General features: G+C 37.3%; 1 protein-coding gene and 1 long non-coding RNA gene across 8 annotated transcripts in view; one reads left to right on the top strand and one right to left on the bottom strand.

The window, feature by feature from the left end:
- The window catches only part of SATB1 (SATB homeobox 1), a 101,756-nt gene that overhangs the window by 5,436 nt on the left and 78,782 nt on the right, over positions 1-17,538 (bottom strand). For 5 of the 7 annotated variants that reach the window (XM_038570741.1, XM_038570743.1, XM_038570742.1 and 2 more), the window contains 2 exons: positions 2,601-2,804; positions 1,921-2,016 (listed from right to left, as the gene is read on the bottom strand). In XM_038570741.1, the coding sequence (XP_038426669.1) occupies positions 1,921-2,016; positions 2,601-2,804 (300 nt within the window). The remainder of the gene's footprint in view (positions 1-1,920; positions 2,017-2,600; positions 2,805-17,538) is intronic. The other 2 variants (XM_038570744.1, XM_038570745.1) reach the window with 1 other exon arrangement.
- The window catches only part of LOC119865375, a 17,337-nt gene continuing 1,527 nt past the window's right edge, over positions 1,729-17,538 (top strand). The window contains exons 1-3 of the long non-coding RNA XR_005376982.1: positions 1,729-1,964; positions 2,591-2,826; positions 11,032-11,164. This is a non-coding gene — a long non-coding RNA (uncharacterized LOC119865375). The remainder of the gene's footprint in view (positions 1,965-2,590; positions 2,827-11,031; positions 11,165-17,538) is intronic.

Here is a 17,538-nt window from a genome sequence, read left to right as displayed (position 1 = left end):
TGACTGATGGGAGGGGGTGACTGATGAGGGAGGGGGTGACTGATGGGGAAGGGGGGTGACTGATGGGGAGGGGGGGTGACTGATGGGAGGGGAGTGACTGATAGGTGAGGGGGGTGACTATGGGGGAGGGGGTGACTGATGGGGGAGGGGGGTGACTGATGGGGGGTGACTGACGGGGGAGGGGGTGACTGATGGGGGGTGACTGATGGGGAGGGGGGGCTTGCTTCCTCATCGGAGGTCAGGGGAGCCTCTCCACCCTTCATTTTCGGTCTGGCTCACGGAATGAAAACTCCGCGCACTGAAAATGTGAGCCACAACCTTCACCAGAAGGATACCCATCCGAAGCCGAAGACAGCAGAGCAAACGATGATGGAAATAATTAACAGAGATTTAAAATGAAGATTGAAGGGGCACCTGGGCGGGCCCAGTGGTTGAGCATCTACCTCCTTGACCTCAGGGCATGACCCCGGGCCCGGGATCGAGCCCCTCATCGGGCTCCCCATGCAGGGAGCCTGCTTCTCCCTCGGCCTGTGTCTCTGCCTCTCTCTCCTCTGGGTCTCTCATGAATAAGTACAAATTTTTAAAAATTAAATGAAGATTGAGGCGTAAGGATTTCAAAGACGTTTTAGAAAGGAGTGCTACAGGCCCGCGGGGGGAAAGAAACCTGTGTTTTGACCCCATTTCATCCATGGCTAAAGCAAGGAGCAAGAAGATAAAGTTTATTTAAATTCCAAATAAAATGGATAAATGCCTGTTCTTCTTCAGCATTATCCCTTAAGACTCCGAAGGATTTCTGAGATTCTCACGTTTGTGAATTTCCTACCAGTCAGTTCCGATTTAATACACATACAATTTCTTATCAAATTGCACTAGGCTGACACTGCAAGTTTTTTTTTTTTCTTCTTACCGGAAAATAAAAGTTTGATGCACCATATAACGGCTAGTAAATTGTTTTGTCTATAGTAAACTCAGATGTGATTAGGATTTAAATTTAGTGTATACAGACACTTTTTCGTAATTAGTGTCTGTACACGTGCGGTAATTTCCATACACAATTATACATAACAAATGTGTGACACATGCACATACTGTATACTCTGTATCCATAATTCTTATCATCAAAGAAATCAACCTGAGTGAGCGGCAAAATATTAGAGCCTTTAGACTGTGCCTAACCATTTCCTTTTATCCCCCTAAGAAACAGTTTTATTAAAAACAATTTACTTTTTCAAACAAGTACTATTTTTATTACTTAACATATATATATATATATATCTTTCTCTTTGTTTTTGCCAAGCAGTACGTTTTTCAGGCTTTCGTGATGATTTCAGTGCTTGATATCCTAAGGGATTCTCTTTTCCAATTTATCTTTAATACATACTCAAGGATTTTTTTTTTCCTAGTGGGTGGATAACCCTATTATTGTTGGTTTTAGCTACCCATATATATGTGTGTGTACATATATAGTCTCCACCCGCCCCCACAGCAATACCAAGAAATAATGCAGGTGATTCAACAAAGACAGTAGAATTTTAGGACTCTGGAAGGCAGAGGCATTTTCTCTTAACGGGAAAAGCTAAAAACATTCCCTTGGATTTCACAGAAATACGTTCTACAGCTCCAGTTCATTCAATATGCTTCCTTTGAAATCAAGGCCATAGAGCACCAACAAACTATCTGATTCCAGAACTTCCCAATCTAGATTCATAGGGGAGTTCCCTCAGTGGATGAATGGAGACAAGTTCCATGACATGACCAGCTAATAAGCACAAGGCTGAATCCGCTGGCACAGTGGTCTCTGGCCACCACCACGGTTATAGTATGTCCTTTGCAAGTCTGAAAATTCTGACCAAGGGAGCAGGTCTTTATGCCACCCCCTCTCTTGCTGGTATAGGTAACTTGTAACTTGTGCCCGCTCACCTGAGGAGCAGCACCGAGCCACGGTGCAGGGGTCAGCAGGCCTGGTAAGAAAACGCCTCTAGAATCTCCTGTCCCAAGGGTGGTGGGAGAGGGGCTCTAAAGGAAAGACAAACAGACATGACTCACCCCTAACCTGTGTTCTGTGGGGGTGTCAGGAGGCAACTACAAGGTGAAGGAAGGGCCAAGGAGTCAGAAACAAGATTCCAATTAGGTTTCCCTCCCCTCCTTTTTGGACAGTATCCAAGGTTATATAGAGTTGCGACTGTACAAATCACCTCTACGGAAACAGCAGTAATTCCTTTCCTAAAGGGCAGTATTAGTAGCATTAAGGAATCGGTGGTATTTCTTAAATGGATTTTTAAAAAACAAAAACAAAATTTGAGCTCTCACACAAGAAACAACCCAGTTCTAACAAAGACACACTTGCCAAACAAGAAGTGTAAAAAAGGGGGTTCCTGCCACATTGTGGGTGGGGAGATGAAGGAAGAGGAGCACAATACACATGTTGGAAAAAGTGTGCTAATTTTCCTTTTATTCCCCAGAGCAAGATGGCAGTGTATCGTTACCTCTTGCTAAAGCCTATGTTTAGACTGGCGGGAAGAAGAGAAACGCTAATTTCCCTGCTAAGTTTAAAGCTCTATTTACTTAGTGCTATATTGAATTGGCCAAGGTAAACGAACCTGAATCTGCTCTGCTGGAACATGGATAATGTGGGGCGGCCTGTCGCCATGGTGATGCACCGCGTTGCTCTCCTGTTCATAAATGGCATCACGTTCTGGCTGAGGAAGACTGAGGAACCTTCGGATCATGGAGAGGTTCTCCCACAGAGTCCTGTTTTCTGGAGAAGGATCTTCTTTCCAGCGTAACAGCTCACACAACCACCCCTTAGAGACAAGGGCATAATAGGTCAGTTCATGCCTGTGGGGGGGCTGATATTTTCCATTAAGAGCTAAAAAGAAAAGACCTTGTAAAGTTAACTTTCTTCATAAGCTCCAAACACTCCAATCTCAAAAAATGTTTTTTAACCTGTTAAGGGAGAATAGCTGTGGCTGTCAAGAAGGCAGGCTCTGTTTCTAATAAATGTTCAGATTTGCATCTTAAAGGAGGGTCATGTTTTTTAAGATTCCAAGGGCAAGACACATTTACCACGGACTTTGCAATATGTGAAATCGGAGAAAGGCAAAGCTGAATGTGCTTCTTGTCTTGCCCAACGTTCTTGTCTGATGAGCAGCCATCTGAGAGCCTGAAGGTATTTAAGAAGAGATAGGACAGATTTTTAAAATAATTTGTTTTCTGAAAGGATTCCCTAAAGTTTATGATTTTTTGTATTAGGAAGGAAACTATGTGTAAATGTGTGTGTGTGTGTGTGTGTGTATGTGTGTGTGACAGAGAAAGAAAGGACACAGGCAGTAGTGTGAGCAAGAATATTGTCCAGTGTAAAGCATAATGATCAGAATGGGCATTAGAAGACTTCTCCAAAAACTTTCCAGAAAGGCATCTCAGAGCCTGTTTTTTCCTGCCCACTACAGTGCGCAACATATGATTCACCAGACAAGAATTTTAATAGATTTCCTGAGTTAAGAGAGAAGGAAATGTCCAGTGAATACCAAAACCTGAACCTCTCTGATGACTCCCCTAAGGCCCCATTTTTGATCTTCAGAGTATCAAGAAATGAGTGGTCTTACAGAGTACATTGTCTAACATTTTCAAATCCTCATCTCAAACATCCTTCATCTCGGCTGCCACAATGAACACTCACCATTGGGGTGGAGAGTAAGAGGGAGACAGTCCCGACCCAGATCCCCTCACTGGCAAGGCAACTACCTCCGCTGCCATGCTGCCTGCTAACAGCTACACTTCTTTGGATCAATATCTGGAGTCATCTCTACCTGGAGATGAGTGGACGGTTACTCCACATCCTCACTTGACCCCCTCATGCTGGGGTGGTGAATGACTGGCTTACCAGTGGTACAATGTCCCTGCCCTCTTCCTCCAAAGTGACAATTCATTCAACCCTTCAATCTACTCTTTGGAGATGCCCCTCTGCCCTGCCTTCCTTCATCAATACAGACTACCTGAGACCATATTCTTACTGGACCCCTTCCTTTTCCCTACCCTCCCTCACTCCTTCCAAGTCCTTCATAAAGTCATACATACCTGATTCCCTCTTAGGCTCTACTTTAGTGACTTGACCAAAGATAAAGGAGTTTCTTGGAAATTCCAAGTAAATGAGTTGGACAGGAGTGGAATGAGCAGTTTATTATCTGATTTTTACTAGCCAAGGAGAGTTTGTGTGTGTTGTGCAAATGTTGTTTGGGGTGAGACCAGAGAATGAAATGACTTTTCTTCCCTTTATCTGAAACTGAACCACTGGAGAAAATGTTCCTTCCCCTTCTAATTGCAATATACAGTGAAAAGAAATAAGGCCCACTTCCCCCCAAATGGCTTATTTGTGAGAATTTAAAAGAAAAGCTGGAAAGCTGATAACATCAGTTTCCCAAAGCCCACTACTGACCAGCCAAGGGTGAATGACTGTTGCTAAACCTGAGATCTACTAATTTTTCTGAGATATTTGTTTCTCTACTCAACAGGTCCTATAATTAAACAAATATGTACAAGGGGATAGTCATGCAATCATGCACTCATTCAACGCCACTGAATGTGCAATTCAAGGCTATGAGCGCAGGCAGTAAACTGAACATTTACCTGAGAGAATAATAGTTAAAAAAAATAATAATTGTGATTAGCATGTCACTGAATATGCTTCTTTTCTAACCATGGCAATTCTATGTTTATTTCTAGAAAAATATGATGATGTGTCATATTTTAGCTCTATTTATAGGAGTCTAATATTAACTCTCAAACTGCATTTGAGTATTTGAAGTATTTGAGACCCACTTGCATACAGTGCCCTGGAGATGTTGTTTATTTAGCTCTTATTGGCAAATATTTGCTATCTGGATTGAGCCATGAAAACATTTTATACTTTCCAAATCTCAGCTATTTCTTTACACTTTACCTCTAAGTTTGGATGCTGTGCAGATTTTAGATATCTGTCTTCCTGTAGGCTTGACTATTAGCTATGGTTGAGATGACTCTCCTCCTCCCCTTTCTCTCCATTCTTCAGTTATAGCAATTGACAAGCTCCCATGCCTAAATAGAGCAAAACTGCTACAATTCTATTTACCTTTTAAAATGTCAGAAGGTTCATAAAAAACAGAACAGAAAAGTTGTTGGGGGGGGGGGGGGTTGTACTTAGCTAGTATTGTATATACTATTGCAGTAAGTGCCAAACATTGAGTATCTAAGATTTTTTTTTTTTTTTTTGTGTGTGAAAGAAATAAACACTTGTAACTAAAATTTGCTTAAAGTTAAATTAAGAACAATTCACATAAGAAAAGCTTCTTGGAGAGAGCTGAAAAACTCCAATAATTTTTCCAATCCTTTAGAAACTTTTTAAAGTAACAGATCAGTTAGCACTTGGATATATGTGAAAAAACATGTGGATCACAGATGTTCTTTGGAAAAGAAAATCATTAGTTCTTTTAAAATGGCTAATAATGATAGCTAATTCCTAAACAATCACACTCATGCTGGTTTAACAAATATTTCAGAAAAAGAGCCCTGACTCATTCAACAAATATTTTGCTCATATTGTCACTTCTGTGTCTCTATACTTATGAGATGGATCCTTATTTTTATTAATTGCCCGTGACTAACATAACATTTCCAGTAGTTTGCTATTAACCTCTGCCCTTAAATAATACTTCTAATTCCTTATCTAAAAATAATTTGATGAATTATAAGTTTGAAGCATGTCTCTGCTAGCCTTTCAAGAGACATGATGATTTTAAGAGACTGAAATCAGATGCTTCTTAGAAAAATATTTAACGGTGCAGCTGGGAACTGTTAGCTCTACAAGGGTATTCCAAAAAGAAAAAAAAAAAAAAAAGAACTAAAAGGGGGGTAGTGCTTTTCTTGATGTGCATATCTCTTAAAAAATAATGGAAAACAGACATTTTGACACACTAGTTCTTTGTCATCAGAGACACTGGCACATTCCCAATTTATGCTGGCAAAGATAAGATTAATTCATTCTAATACTATTTAAATACTTTGGAATATTCTGACTACCTCAAATCCTATCAATTGAGACTCTATTAATGATGACAGTAATCTGATCTATGTCTTGCACAAAGTGACTAAAAAAGCCAAATGCTTTCTAACGCCCCAATACCTTTTTCTAGGTCATTTTTTCCTAAGTGATATTGTTAGAGCAAACAAACTTGGTAAGACAATGAACATGTCAGAATATTGTAATATCTGACAAATAATGATGATTCTCCTAAGTACTATATTGGTTTTTAAATGATAAATGTATAGATTCACTTGGTAGAAGAGAGACAAGGAATGAAATGCAGTACTTTGTTGCAAAATGTGAATATAATTACATTTTTAAGAGTGGTCTCTGGGACTTGAAATATTATAAGACCATAGGTAGGAGTAGTGAGCTACTCCCCAAATTAAATTAGATCACGACTGTTCTGTACAGTAGAAAAGACAGGAGAGTAGCAGCCTTAAAATAATGAGACCGATCCATTCTCAGAAAACTAAAATGGTACAAGGAACAACCTAAAGTTTAAATGTAGTAAATTTGCCAAGCAACATTACACTGCATATAAAGAGGGCAAAATATAAACAGTAGCCACATGTAAATAAATTAGTAAAACTTTCAGGATGTTACTACTTTTCAAACTGACGAAGTTTAATTTGACACCTTCTGTTCTAAACCCTTTGTTTCTATTCAAAATCACGCCTTGAGCTGTTGCTATCAATCACAGCGCTCCCCTATTACTTAAAAAAACTGGCATGAACCCTGAATAAGCTGAAAATGCCATGCAGATGAATTCTGAGATAATATGTTCAAACCTGTTATATACAACACAAATCCTGTAAAGTTATGTATTGTAAACCTACATTTATTGAGAACTAAAAGTCTTAAATCCATCTGCCACAAAGGAAATACTGTTATGTACTTTATAGTAACCAAGAACCATCTGCAAATGTCTTGCTACTGTAAGCAAGAAAATGGTGCAGAAGATGCTAAACCTAAGACTGCACGAAATAAATAACATTCGTTTGACTGGTTTTGGTGAGGGATCTATTTAAAAAAAAAAAAAAAAAAAAGTAAGATCGGGGCGGGGGGGGGGGGGGGGAAGGAAAGAGAGAAAATGCAGAATGACTGCCAAACCAGTACTGAAAAAAAGCAAAACAAACTCAATGACAACACAATGGCAATTTATTATGGTCCATGAAACACATGACTGTATGCTCATTTTAAAGGAAAAATTAGCAGTTCTAAACTCAATATTCTAATGATGTGCTTTACTGACAGAATCTTGTTGTACCACATTTAAATAAAAATCCTGGCACCTTCATCTCTCAGCTGCTAATTTCCAACCAAACTCAATCCCTGATTTCCACTCCACTCCTTTTAGAACAATTAATTCAAGTCAATTCACTTCGAACATTTTAACGGAGAAGGGGTACGCAATGATTCTAATTGAGTCAGAGAAGTAACCTCCTTTCCTGAATGGAATTTATTGTACCTCTACAGTCTCACGCACATAAAAAGAGAACCCTTCCGGGGTCTGTTCTGTGACAGAGCTGGGAGCACAGAGCACAACTAGTTTTCCAGGGGAAAAGAGGTTTCAGCATTCTCTAAAGAAAAAAAAGTCCTTTCACACAATACACAGATACGTATATATTACTGTTACATATACATTTTAAACCCAAGAGCTATAAAAAAAAGAGAAAGAAAATGACAATTCTTGCTGCAACGAAGAAGGAAAAATGCATTTTAAGAAACGGAAGGATAATTTGAGTTCTAAAAAGCAAAACATTTTATAGTCTGTATTTATTCCCCCTCACCCTCATCTTTTATGTGTTATTTGCAGGAGTATTTTGTTCCAATCTCTGGGGCATATAGTATAATAATATATGATATTAAAAGAAATCAATCTAAATAGGGACGTATTTGATACAAACATTTTAGTGGAAAGCATGAATTACATTTGAGCAAGTAGTAGGAACAAGGATTAAGTACATAATCCATTAAATAGTACTTCCAACAAAAATTCAGTATTGTAGACTAAACTACACCAGGCATTTTGAATGAGTACATTTTCAACAACTAACTATAAAGCTAGCAATTTATCATTCAGCAAATAATTTTCTACTTTTAAAAGAATTCGTAAGTGTTACTTATGCTAATGAAGACAGTTTTTAATCTGCCCACAAACATGCTAATAGAGGGCAATTTTTTTTTATTTACAAAGCTGTCGGCACTCAAGGGTAATTTCATATCAATGTTCTATAAGCTGGGGGGAAAATGGGTTCTAATTGTCAGAGTTGCGGAATCTTTCACCTTTAGCATGAAGGTTTAAAGATATCACAAAGATGCACGGTGACTAGCAGTGTTTTAAGCTATCCCTTTAACATTCCAGAAGCATTCTAGTTTCACACTTTTTATGTTTTTAACACACTCTGCCTCAAATACAGTCTTAACACACAGCACTTCTTTGGGGGCCCTAATGCAGACACACACACACAGGGCCTTGTGCAGGTACAACTCCGCTTCCAGGTTTGAGGCTCGGATGCTTCCCGTACCAACTTCAACCCTCTTTTTCAAGAACAATCATCACATTTCAAACAGTGAGAAACAGAACAGTGGCAAAGCAATATTGAAAGCATTTTAAATTATTTACTCAGTTAAGAGGGTGAAAGGATACTTTAAACACATCAAATTTCATCGTCTAGGCCATTTTTTGGTGGCAAAGTGGTATTGATCTTTCCAAATGCTTAAAATTAACTATTTTCCAGAAGGTCATTATTTGATTAAACGCATTAAAGTTGAGGGCAAGAAGTGATGCACTTTTTCTTCTTCCCCATTCAAATCATCATATAATTTAATAAAAACCATCCCATCATGTCCTGTAATAAAAATGCTTATCTTAAGATACTGTTCTTTACCTAACATATTAACCTTTAAATGTTATGAAGTTCTTCAGAAGAAAAACCTTTGCTAAAGCAGATTATTCTATAGCATAATGAGAGGTCCCCACCATTAACATTAATAAAGATACATGTTCTCCTCTATGGAATTAGGAGGAAATACATTAATCTTTCTCCCCAGTTTAATAACATCTACTTTGTGTACAGTGAAGAGAATCTCGGCAGGCGCGGTAACTTTTCCTGCTAACATTGGTCTTACTAAAGAAAACATGGGAAGTAAGTTTGAACAGAGACGTACCAATAAATTTTCATGCTAAAAGTAGCACATCACATCCACTTTATTTAAAGATGGGTTTTAAAAAGAAACATATTTACGGTTGAGATAAGCCCCATGTTGGGTATGGAGCCTACTTAAAAAGAAACATTTAAATGGGATATTTGTGTATGTGTGTGTGTGTCCCCCAAATATATTTATTTTCAAGGTATGGTTTCTAATATTTGCATTTGCTGAAAAGATAAAAAGACCCCAATCATGATATTTAAAAATTATTACAATGTTTAAATTTCTAAACTGGTACTGTTTTAAACTCTCTCCAGGTTATACAAGGTACTCAGTATCATAGCCAAAAATCTGTGGGTTTCCATATTATGGAAATAGGACATACAATGGCTACTCGTAAATTTTTCATGCGTTCATTTTTGCTACTTTGTCTTTAAGAGGTTAAACACATTAAGCAGTTTCTGGAGTTTGGTTGGTTTATCTTCCTTTTTTATTTCCTGGAGGTTTCTTATTAGCAAAAAGAAATATTCATACAATTTGAGGAAAAGCTCCCATTAAAATTTAGTGAATTTTAAATAATCAGAATCATTGGTAAATAATTTTTATTATGCAATTTTGCTTAAATTTTGAGCAAGTAAAAAAACGAAGTTCTTCAGAAGAAAAACCTCTGCCAAAGCAGATTATTCTATAACATAATGAGAGGTCCCCACCATTAAATTGTTTTTATGTTCCTCTCTTTTCTACCTTCTCAAAGCCACTGACTTTATGGCACATATAAATATAGTGCTTTTTTCTTTTACTACAGATTGTTTGATCCATAATAAGATTATCAGATGACAATCTGGCCAGAGTAGATAAAAATGGTTCTTACTTAAAAAGGTTGTCGGGCAAGGAGATCTTACAGTAAGAATATTTTCAGGAGGTAGAATCTGAATAGGGAAAAAGGAGGAATGAAGAAAAAAAGCATGCAACTGTAGATAACATTAAGAAAATAATCTTGTAACTTGAATGAAACAGAATTCCAAAGAAAGGTTGAATTTTCCTTTAAAAACATTAGATTTGGAAGATATCTAACTTAAATGTTTAATTTTTCTTATACTTCATAAACTAACCTGCTTTCAAGATTCTTCAAAGCTTAAGTGAAACAAAAATCTGGCTTACATGTCTGATGCTTGAATATGGACTTGGAAAAAGATTTTTTTGTTTTTTCCCCTCAACCTAAGATGTATTTTTGACATTATATAAGTTTCAGTAATATGATTTGGCTCCTGTTTAAGATTTATACACACTGTACCTTAATATCTTAAGTTTTCTTTTTAATATTCTTTTAATATGTATCCATTTATTTTAGAGAGAGAGAGAGACAGGGAGAGAGAGGGGGCAGAGGGAGAGGGAGAGAAAGGATCTCAAGCAGACTACCCACTAAGTATGGAACCAGAGGCAGGGCTTAATTCCAAGATCCTGAGATGATGACTTAAACTGAAACCAAGAGTAAGTTGGATGCTCAACCGACAGAGCCACCCAGGTGCCCCAATAACTTTGTTAAGTATTTATTATCTCCTCATTCTCTGTAGTTACTGTCAATAAAAAACAGAAAACTTAGCACTCCCAAGGTTCATCAATTTTATCCTTGTTTCTATCATAAAGAATCATCTACTCCTTTCCCCTTGTCCATCAATGACTTGTCAGTCTGGGACCCTTCTTTCTTAAATTACGCTCTAAGGCACCAAACATTCTTTTTAATTACTTCTGACGGACAATTATTTCAATTTCTGTACAAAAAAGCTTTTAAGTAATCATTCCTTTTCTTAACTCAGGGGAAAAAGTACCCCAATGATGACTAGAGCTTTGATGAAGAATGAGAGAACAAATGCTATCATATAGAGTTGTGATGCCTACAGGAAGCAGATAAATATGATGTCTAATTTAGCCTATGGAACTTCCTGACAGGTAAGTTACAAGTTTAACTAAGCTTTCTTGAATACTCCTAGTGATCTTTGAGACATTCTTGGAAAAGAGATGGTGGGACGAAAATCATTGCTCTAGCCTTCTGCTTTCAAACTGCCCAAAGTTATCTTATCTGCTGAAAATGACCTTCAAAGGCTTCCTATTGTAGAGAAAATGCTCACATTCTCTATAGCTGCCCTGAAGGCTGCTCCCAATTGCATTCATATCCTAATTCATGGGACTATTTATTAGCTGTTGCCCAACATTTCCCCACATTCTATTCTCTGTTCTTCACACTAACAGGAGAGCTCTTTCTCCTTTTTCTTGCCCATCCAAATACTAACTGACCTTCAAGTCATCATCAGGCACCTCAGTATATCAATAGAGCGTTTATGCATGTGAACTTAAGCAAATTACCTTTTTGAACCTCAGATCCTCCTCTACAAAGTGCAGGCAATAACAGTATTAATTTTGCAGGATTGTGGCTGGTACAAATGAAATAGAACACATTCAGCTCTGTGCCTGGTCCTTGATAATTACAAAAAGGTCTGATGAACTTAACTGAAAGCACTTGCCTTGAAATGGCTCTCTGTATATTTGGGAAGCATTCAAAAATAACCACCAGGGCAAGGCAGTGCATGATAAAGGTCAATGATGGACAGACACCAAGTGGGATCCAGGTGGTGGTGAACAAGAGATGGTTTGAATAGTCAAGGAAGTCTTTACTGATGAAAAGTGATATTGGCTTGGCCTTGAAGAATGGGCAATGTTTAAAATGAGGTGGATAATGAAAAAAAGGAGATGAATTAGCAATGTACCAGGAAAAAGTAGTAGACCAGTTGCTTTTGAACTGACTGTGCCCACCATTCTTTTGCTAGAGCTCTTTACCATACTGGACTTAGAGAATACTTAATTACTGTGACCTTACCTCCTCTACATACTGTATTTATAAGATCCACTTGTTAAGAAAGCCTGGGTTTTAACTTGAATTCCTATTCTATTATGTACTAGCTCTGTACCTTTGGTCAAGTTATTCAAATTCTTTAGACCTCAATTTTCTCCTCTATAAAATGGGGGTAATTTTCCCACTATTCATAGGGTTGCAAGAATTAAATGAGACAACTCATGCAAGGAGATGGGCACACAGTAACGGTATGATAAATGTCATTACTATTTTTACTGTTGTTATCATCACACAGATAATCCAAAGGAATGTGACTATCTAGGGAGTTAATGAAAATAATTCAGTTATCACGTCCCAACCTGAACCCAGTATCTCCCTCCTACAGACTAGGTTCTCCTCTGATGTAGTTTAACTCAATTAATAGCATCACCACCCACCCAGTCACCTGGGCTGAAAGGCTGTTATTTAAAGTATAAATTGGTATAATCTTACTGAAAGGCAATGTGGAAATGTTGAATGTAGAAATGTCTAGTAATCACCTTTAAAACACAAAAGCCTCTTTTGATCCAGTAATTCTACTTTTGAGAACTGATCCAAAATAAATGATAATTAAAGATGTATACAAATATTTAACTGTAATAATGTTCATGTTAGCATTATTTGTGATAGCAAAAGTAGAATATAACTTAAATATATCTCAGTAGGAAATTAAAAGGTATGTATAGCATATGAATAAATGTAAGACATATTCATGTACATATATATAAGTATACACACATGTATGTATGCATGTATGTCTACATACAGGCATGTATAAAGAACACACATACAAGTGTGTACACATACATGTGTATGTATACAAAGAACATAAATCAGCCTATCTTTAGTTAATTGAGATTATACGTATTTCTTATGTTCCTTATGCTTGCATTTTTTATTTTTCTAAATAAATAAATACATAAATAAATAAATGCAGTTGTATGTTTTTAATAAAAAAAATAGCAAAGAGCTTCAGATTAAAAATCTGATTTTTCTTGTCTGTTTACTTTATAAGAGAACAATCATGAATTCCTGCCAATTCTACTCCTTCAGAACGTTTCTTGAATTGGTTCCTTATTTTCCATTCCTATTGCTCTGGTTCAGGCCCTCAGTATTTCTTCCATGAACTAACGCTGATGGGTTTCTTTAATCCAGGCCACCGCCAACTCAGCTGAATTACATTTATCATAAACAAATGTCCACACAAATGGCCCTTTGAATGGCATACTCTTCACTTTCTTTCACCCAAGGGGCCTAGACATGCCCTGAGGCTCATACTTCAATGAGTAAGTGTAAAAATGCAGCAAAGAATTCTCTGTAACACTGAAGTGGCACTAAGTTTGGAGAATGAGAAAGGTATAAAAACTACACAATCTGGACCATTTAGTTAGTGGCAAGAAACTGTATACATCTCTGTTATTCCTGAAGATATCCTGTATTGTAGCAAAGTCCAACAACTTGCATTCATAATGATGTTGCATTTCAAAAAAACAAGATTCAAACTGAGCTCAGCTTACTAGGTTTAAGGAGGCAGGGAAGCACTGTTAAAGGCTTCTGTCAAAAGCAAATACATCTGACTGTTTAAAGAAGCTGAATGAGAAACTTCATTTTCCCTAAACCCCTCAATCCAAATAAGTACTCTTATATGGCAATGTTATGAAGTAAATTTCTTATCATGATGCATCTTAAAGTCACTATTAAAATTTTGCAGTATTTATTTTTCTATTCAAAATCATGAAGAAAAAAGTGTTGCTGAATCTCCACATATGCCATGTGCCAAAAAAAAAAAAAAAAAAGAAAACTTATAAAAGTGTGAACTTACAAAATGAACAACTTTTAGGTGATGATTTTACCTGATACTGTAGTTTGTTTACTTACAAAAATAATTTACTACAGGTTATTTTAACAAATATTTCTGCCGATGCATTTTTAATTGATTTATATGAAACTTTTCAACACTGCAGATATCTCCTAGAATGAACTATACATCCCATTATGCATATTTTAGGGGCTGGGAATTAAAAATTTAAGTCTTCCCTCTATGATGTTGTAGGAAAGAGAACAAAGAATGTTTAAAACTGGGGGAAGGCAATTCTGGATTGTAAAACTTATGGGACTCATATCCTAAGAGGAACAATCAAACGGGCAGGGTCATTATGAGCTCCCGAGCTGCTTATGATTTTGCTGATAAAGTAACACACATTTTGTGACCAAAACCCACATCATTTTATCCATCATGCAAACCTACTAATCAGAGGTTGTCTTAATGAGGGACTCTGATCTGGTGATTCACAAGGACACATCAAAAAAAGAAACCGTAAATATTTCTAGAAGCATCATGTGGATCCCAGTGACAATGGCTGAGTTATAATTTTTACCAATAAAGGGAGACAGGGGGGCTGGGAATTGCTGCACAGGCCATGTCAGTCACTTCTCATGACCACTGATCCTTTTCATACCTGGAGAAGGCAGGCTCCAAGAGGGGCCCTGGGGAAAGAGGACAGGAGTCTGACCCTACTCTGTCTGAGGACAGAGGCCCTCTCGTCCCACCCAGACTCTCTTAAGAATGTGCTGAGTTTTGTGAGGGCAAAATTGAAAGCAGATGAAATGTGCTTCTGGATCATTTTATCCTTCTACAAATATTTATTAATTGCCATCTATGTGCCACCTACTACTATGTGGATTAAGAGGAGATGTAGAGACAGATATAATAGGGAGTCACTTCCACCAGCACCTAAAATCCGGTGAGGGGAAAACAGCTTATACCTCAGATGTAAGTTGATATAAAGGTGAATTCCCCCTGACACAGTCTCTAGTCTAAGGGCAAAGGGCCCTCTTCTCACAAAGTCCTGCACTATATGTGGCATCAGAATGTTGGAGAAAAGGCTGCCAATAAGGCTTCTGTTTTTGCTGTTGTTTTAAATGTTACTACAATGAATCTAAACCCCTGCTTACATGCTCTGAAGTGAAGGGCACTTGAAAAATAAGCACACTATAAAGTAATAAGTAACAAATGTTTCCCTGGTAAATTTAAGAATTCTTCAGCTAATGTACTAAAAAGAAAATGTAATTTTTTCCCTCACATATAATTTATCTAATCATTTATCTCGTTTCTTTTTTGCCATTGACCCTTTTGGCAAGCTGGTAATGCCCACAGATGATGCCTTCCAGAACAATGTTTTTGCATGTCTGAAATAAAATAAGATTATGAAGAAAAGCCAATTATGCTGAAATACAGTTATCAAAAATTTGTGATATAGTAATATAAATGCTTCTTTATTAACACACTAAATAACATCTAACAAGAGATCTGATAACTACTATAATTTTGTAGTGATGAACAAAGATAATATTTTGAGATATCTGCAATAATTTACCATGATATGAAAATATTTGTGAATTTTACTGGTGACAAATTCATATGTATTGTTAACACTACTATGATTTGTTGCCCATATTGATAACTGAATAAAATGTCAAATTTCAGTAACATGTTAGTGCAAATAAAGGTATCTTTCTCTTTCCGAGTTTATGGACCCCTGTGGGGGAGAGAGGGGACAGGTTAAGAACTCCTACCACACCACATGTGTGTATATACACATATAGATATGCCAACACACATACACATATTTCAAATATTGTTCTAGAATCATATATGTTCCTAGCTTAGAAAACTTTGGTATTTATGGATTCATGAAACAGATTTCCTGTTTTTTGGTTTTGTTTTTTGCCACTAATGGACATGGTCTGTTAGAGATGGGTTGGAGGAAAATAGTTAATCACTAGTACAATTGTTCCCAGACTATGTCCTGGGGAGCCCCACATTTCCATTGGGGCATCTCAACAGTGCCATGGTTGCTGAGAATGCCCACCCTCACCCAATCCTCAAGTTGACCAAAATGAGAGAAGACTTTAATTTATTTCAGTGCTGGAGGATATTTCCTTCATAGAACAATAGTTTGACAGCTTAAAAATTTTTGATTAACTGTACTAGCACATATATTCCTCACTGTTTTTCCCTGGTCCTACTATAAATTAAAAAAATGGGTTTATAACCTATAAAATGGTGAAGAGAGCGACCATATTCTAATTTAATTAACTTCATACCATCCAAATAACTGTAAGGGTAGTCAAGACTAGTAGATTATCCTTTGAGAAATGTCTGTCAGAAGAGGAACACTAATGAGGTTTTCCAAAGACACATGGGTTTCCCAAACAGAAGGGGATAAGTAGCAGGCCAGAGAGAAGATAGCAGCAGGGAAAGGAATAAAAGAATGACATGGGGAGCTATGCAAAAGTTAGGAAACCAGAGGTAACCAAATACTAGTCCTTGCTCTCAGCACCACTTTTCAAAGAGCAAATGGTTATAGGATTTGAGGACAGGGCAGAAGGGGTCTAGTCAAATAGAGGGCTAAAGAAAGAAAAAAAGTGAACAGGAAGATGGTAAGGGGGGGGCACTGGTAGAAAATAACTCCCACACAGCCATCTCCTTGGTATATATTATACGTAGCACAATGCTAAATTTATCCAGAAATATAACACAACTTTCTGTCTAGAAATTAAGCTTGATGGATAAGGCTTTAGTCCTTATGGTTATCCAGGGTCCAAGTTATTTAGTCTCTTTAATCAAAATACTAAAATAAAATCATTACCCATTAGGCTATTACCCTTCCCCCAATCTCCAAACACACAAGCAAAAATTAATTGCAAGCCAGGAAGAAAGAAGGCAATTTAGACAGTAACAGCTTGGCATGGACTGAGCTGGATTTCCTAATAGCATTTGTCTGTTTGTGAATGTATATTTTATTTACAGCCTTCACTTCCTTGACCTTATTGAAAGTAATTTATTTTTAGCTAATCTGCATTTCATTTAAACCACCAAATACTCCATCAATGAACCAGCCAAGTAGCACCCATAACAAGTAGCACTCGTGTTGGTACCATTAGTAAATGGGTAAACATTTAAAGGAGACATTTGGGAACGGGCAGTCCTCAGCAGCTATTAAATGCTACAGGTACCAATTTATGAACTTGCAAATATGGGCTTCAAGATATTCCTTCAACTGAGCTGTCATTCCCTGCTTCGTTTTTCTTATTTCACTAATCTCTTCCAAACTTGGGATTTCTCATGGACCAAGAATATGTTTTCCTCTTTAATGTGTTATCCTTCCCAGGACTTATACCAGTCCAAAAACAGTAAAATGTTAAAGGTAGAATTTCAGGCATCAGTTAAAATAAAAAACAAGCAAACAAGAAAAATGTGTTTAAGGAGGAAATTCTTTAGCAATCTGTCAAGTCACATGGTTTCTGTGGTGACCACTGCCCCACCATGTATTAAGCCAAGCCCATTCCCCAACTGAATTCAGCTCATCTCATCTCTATACTATACTGGTTCTGCTAGGTCCTTGCTAATGAGAGAGAGGTCATCCAGGTG

The sequence above is a fragment of the Canis lupus genome, chromosome 23, assembly GCF_011100685.1.
Source record: "Canis lupus familiaris isolate Mischka breed German Shepherd chromosome 23, alternate assembly UU_Cfam_GSD_1.0, whole genome shotgun sequence".
Lineage (NCBI taxonomy): Eukaryota > Metazoa > Chordata > Mammalia > Carnivora > Canidae > Canis > Canis lupus.
Note: the sequence above shows the minus strand (reverse complement) of the source record. Positions and strands in the feature narration are given on the sequence as shown.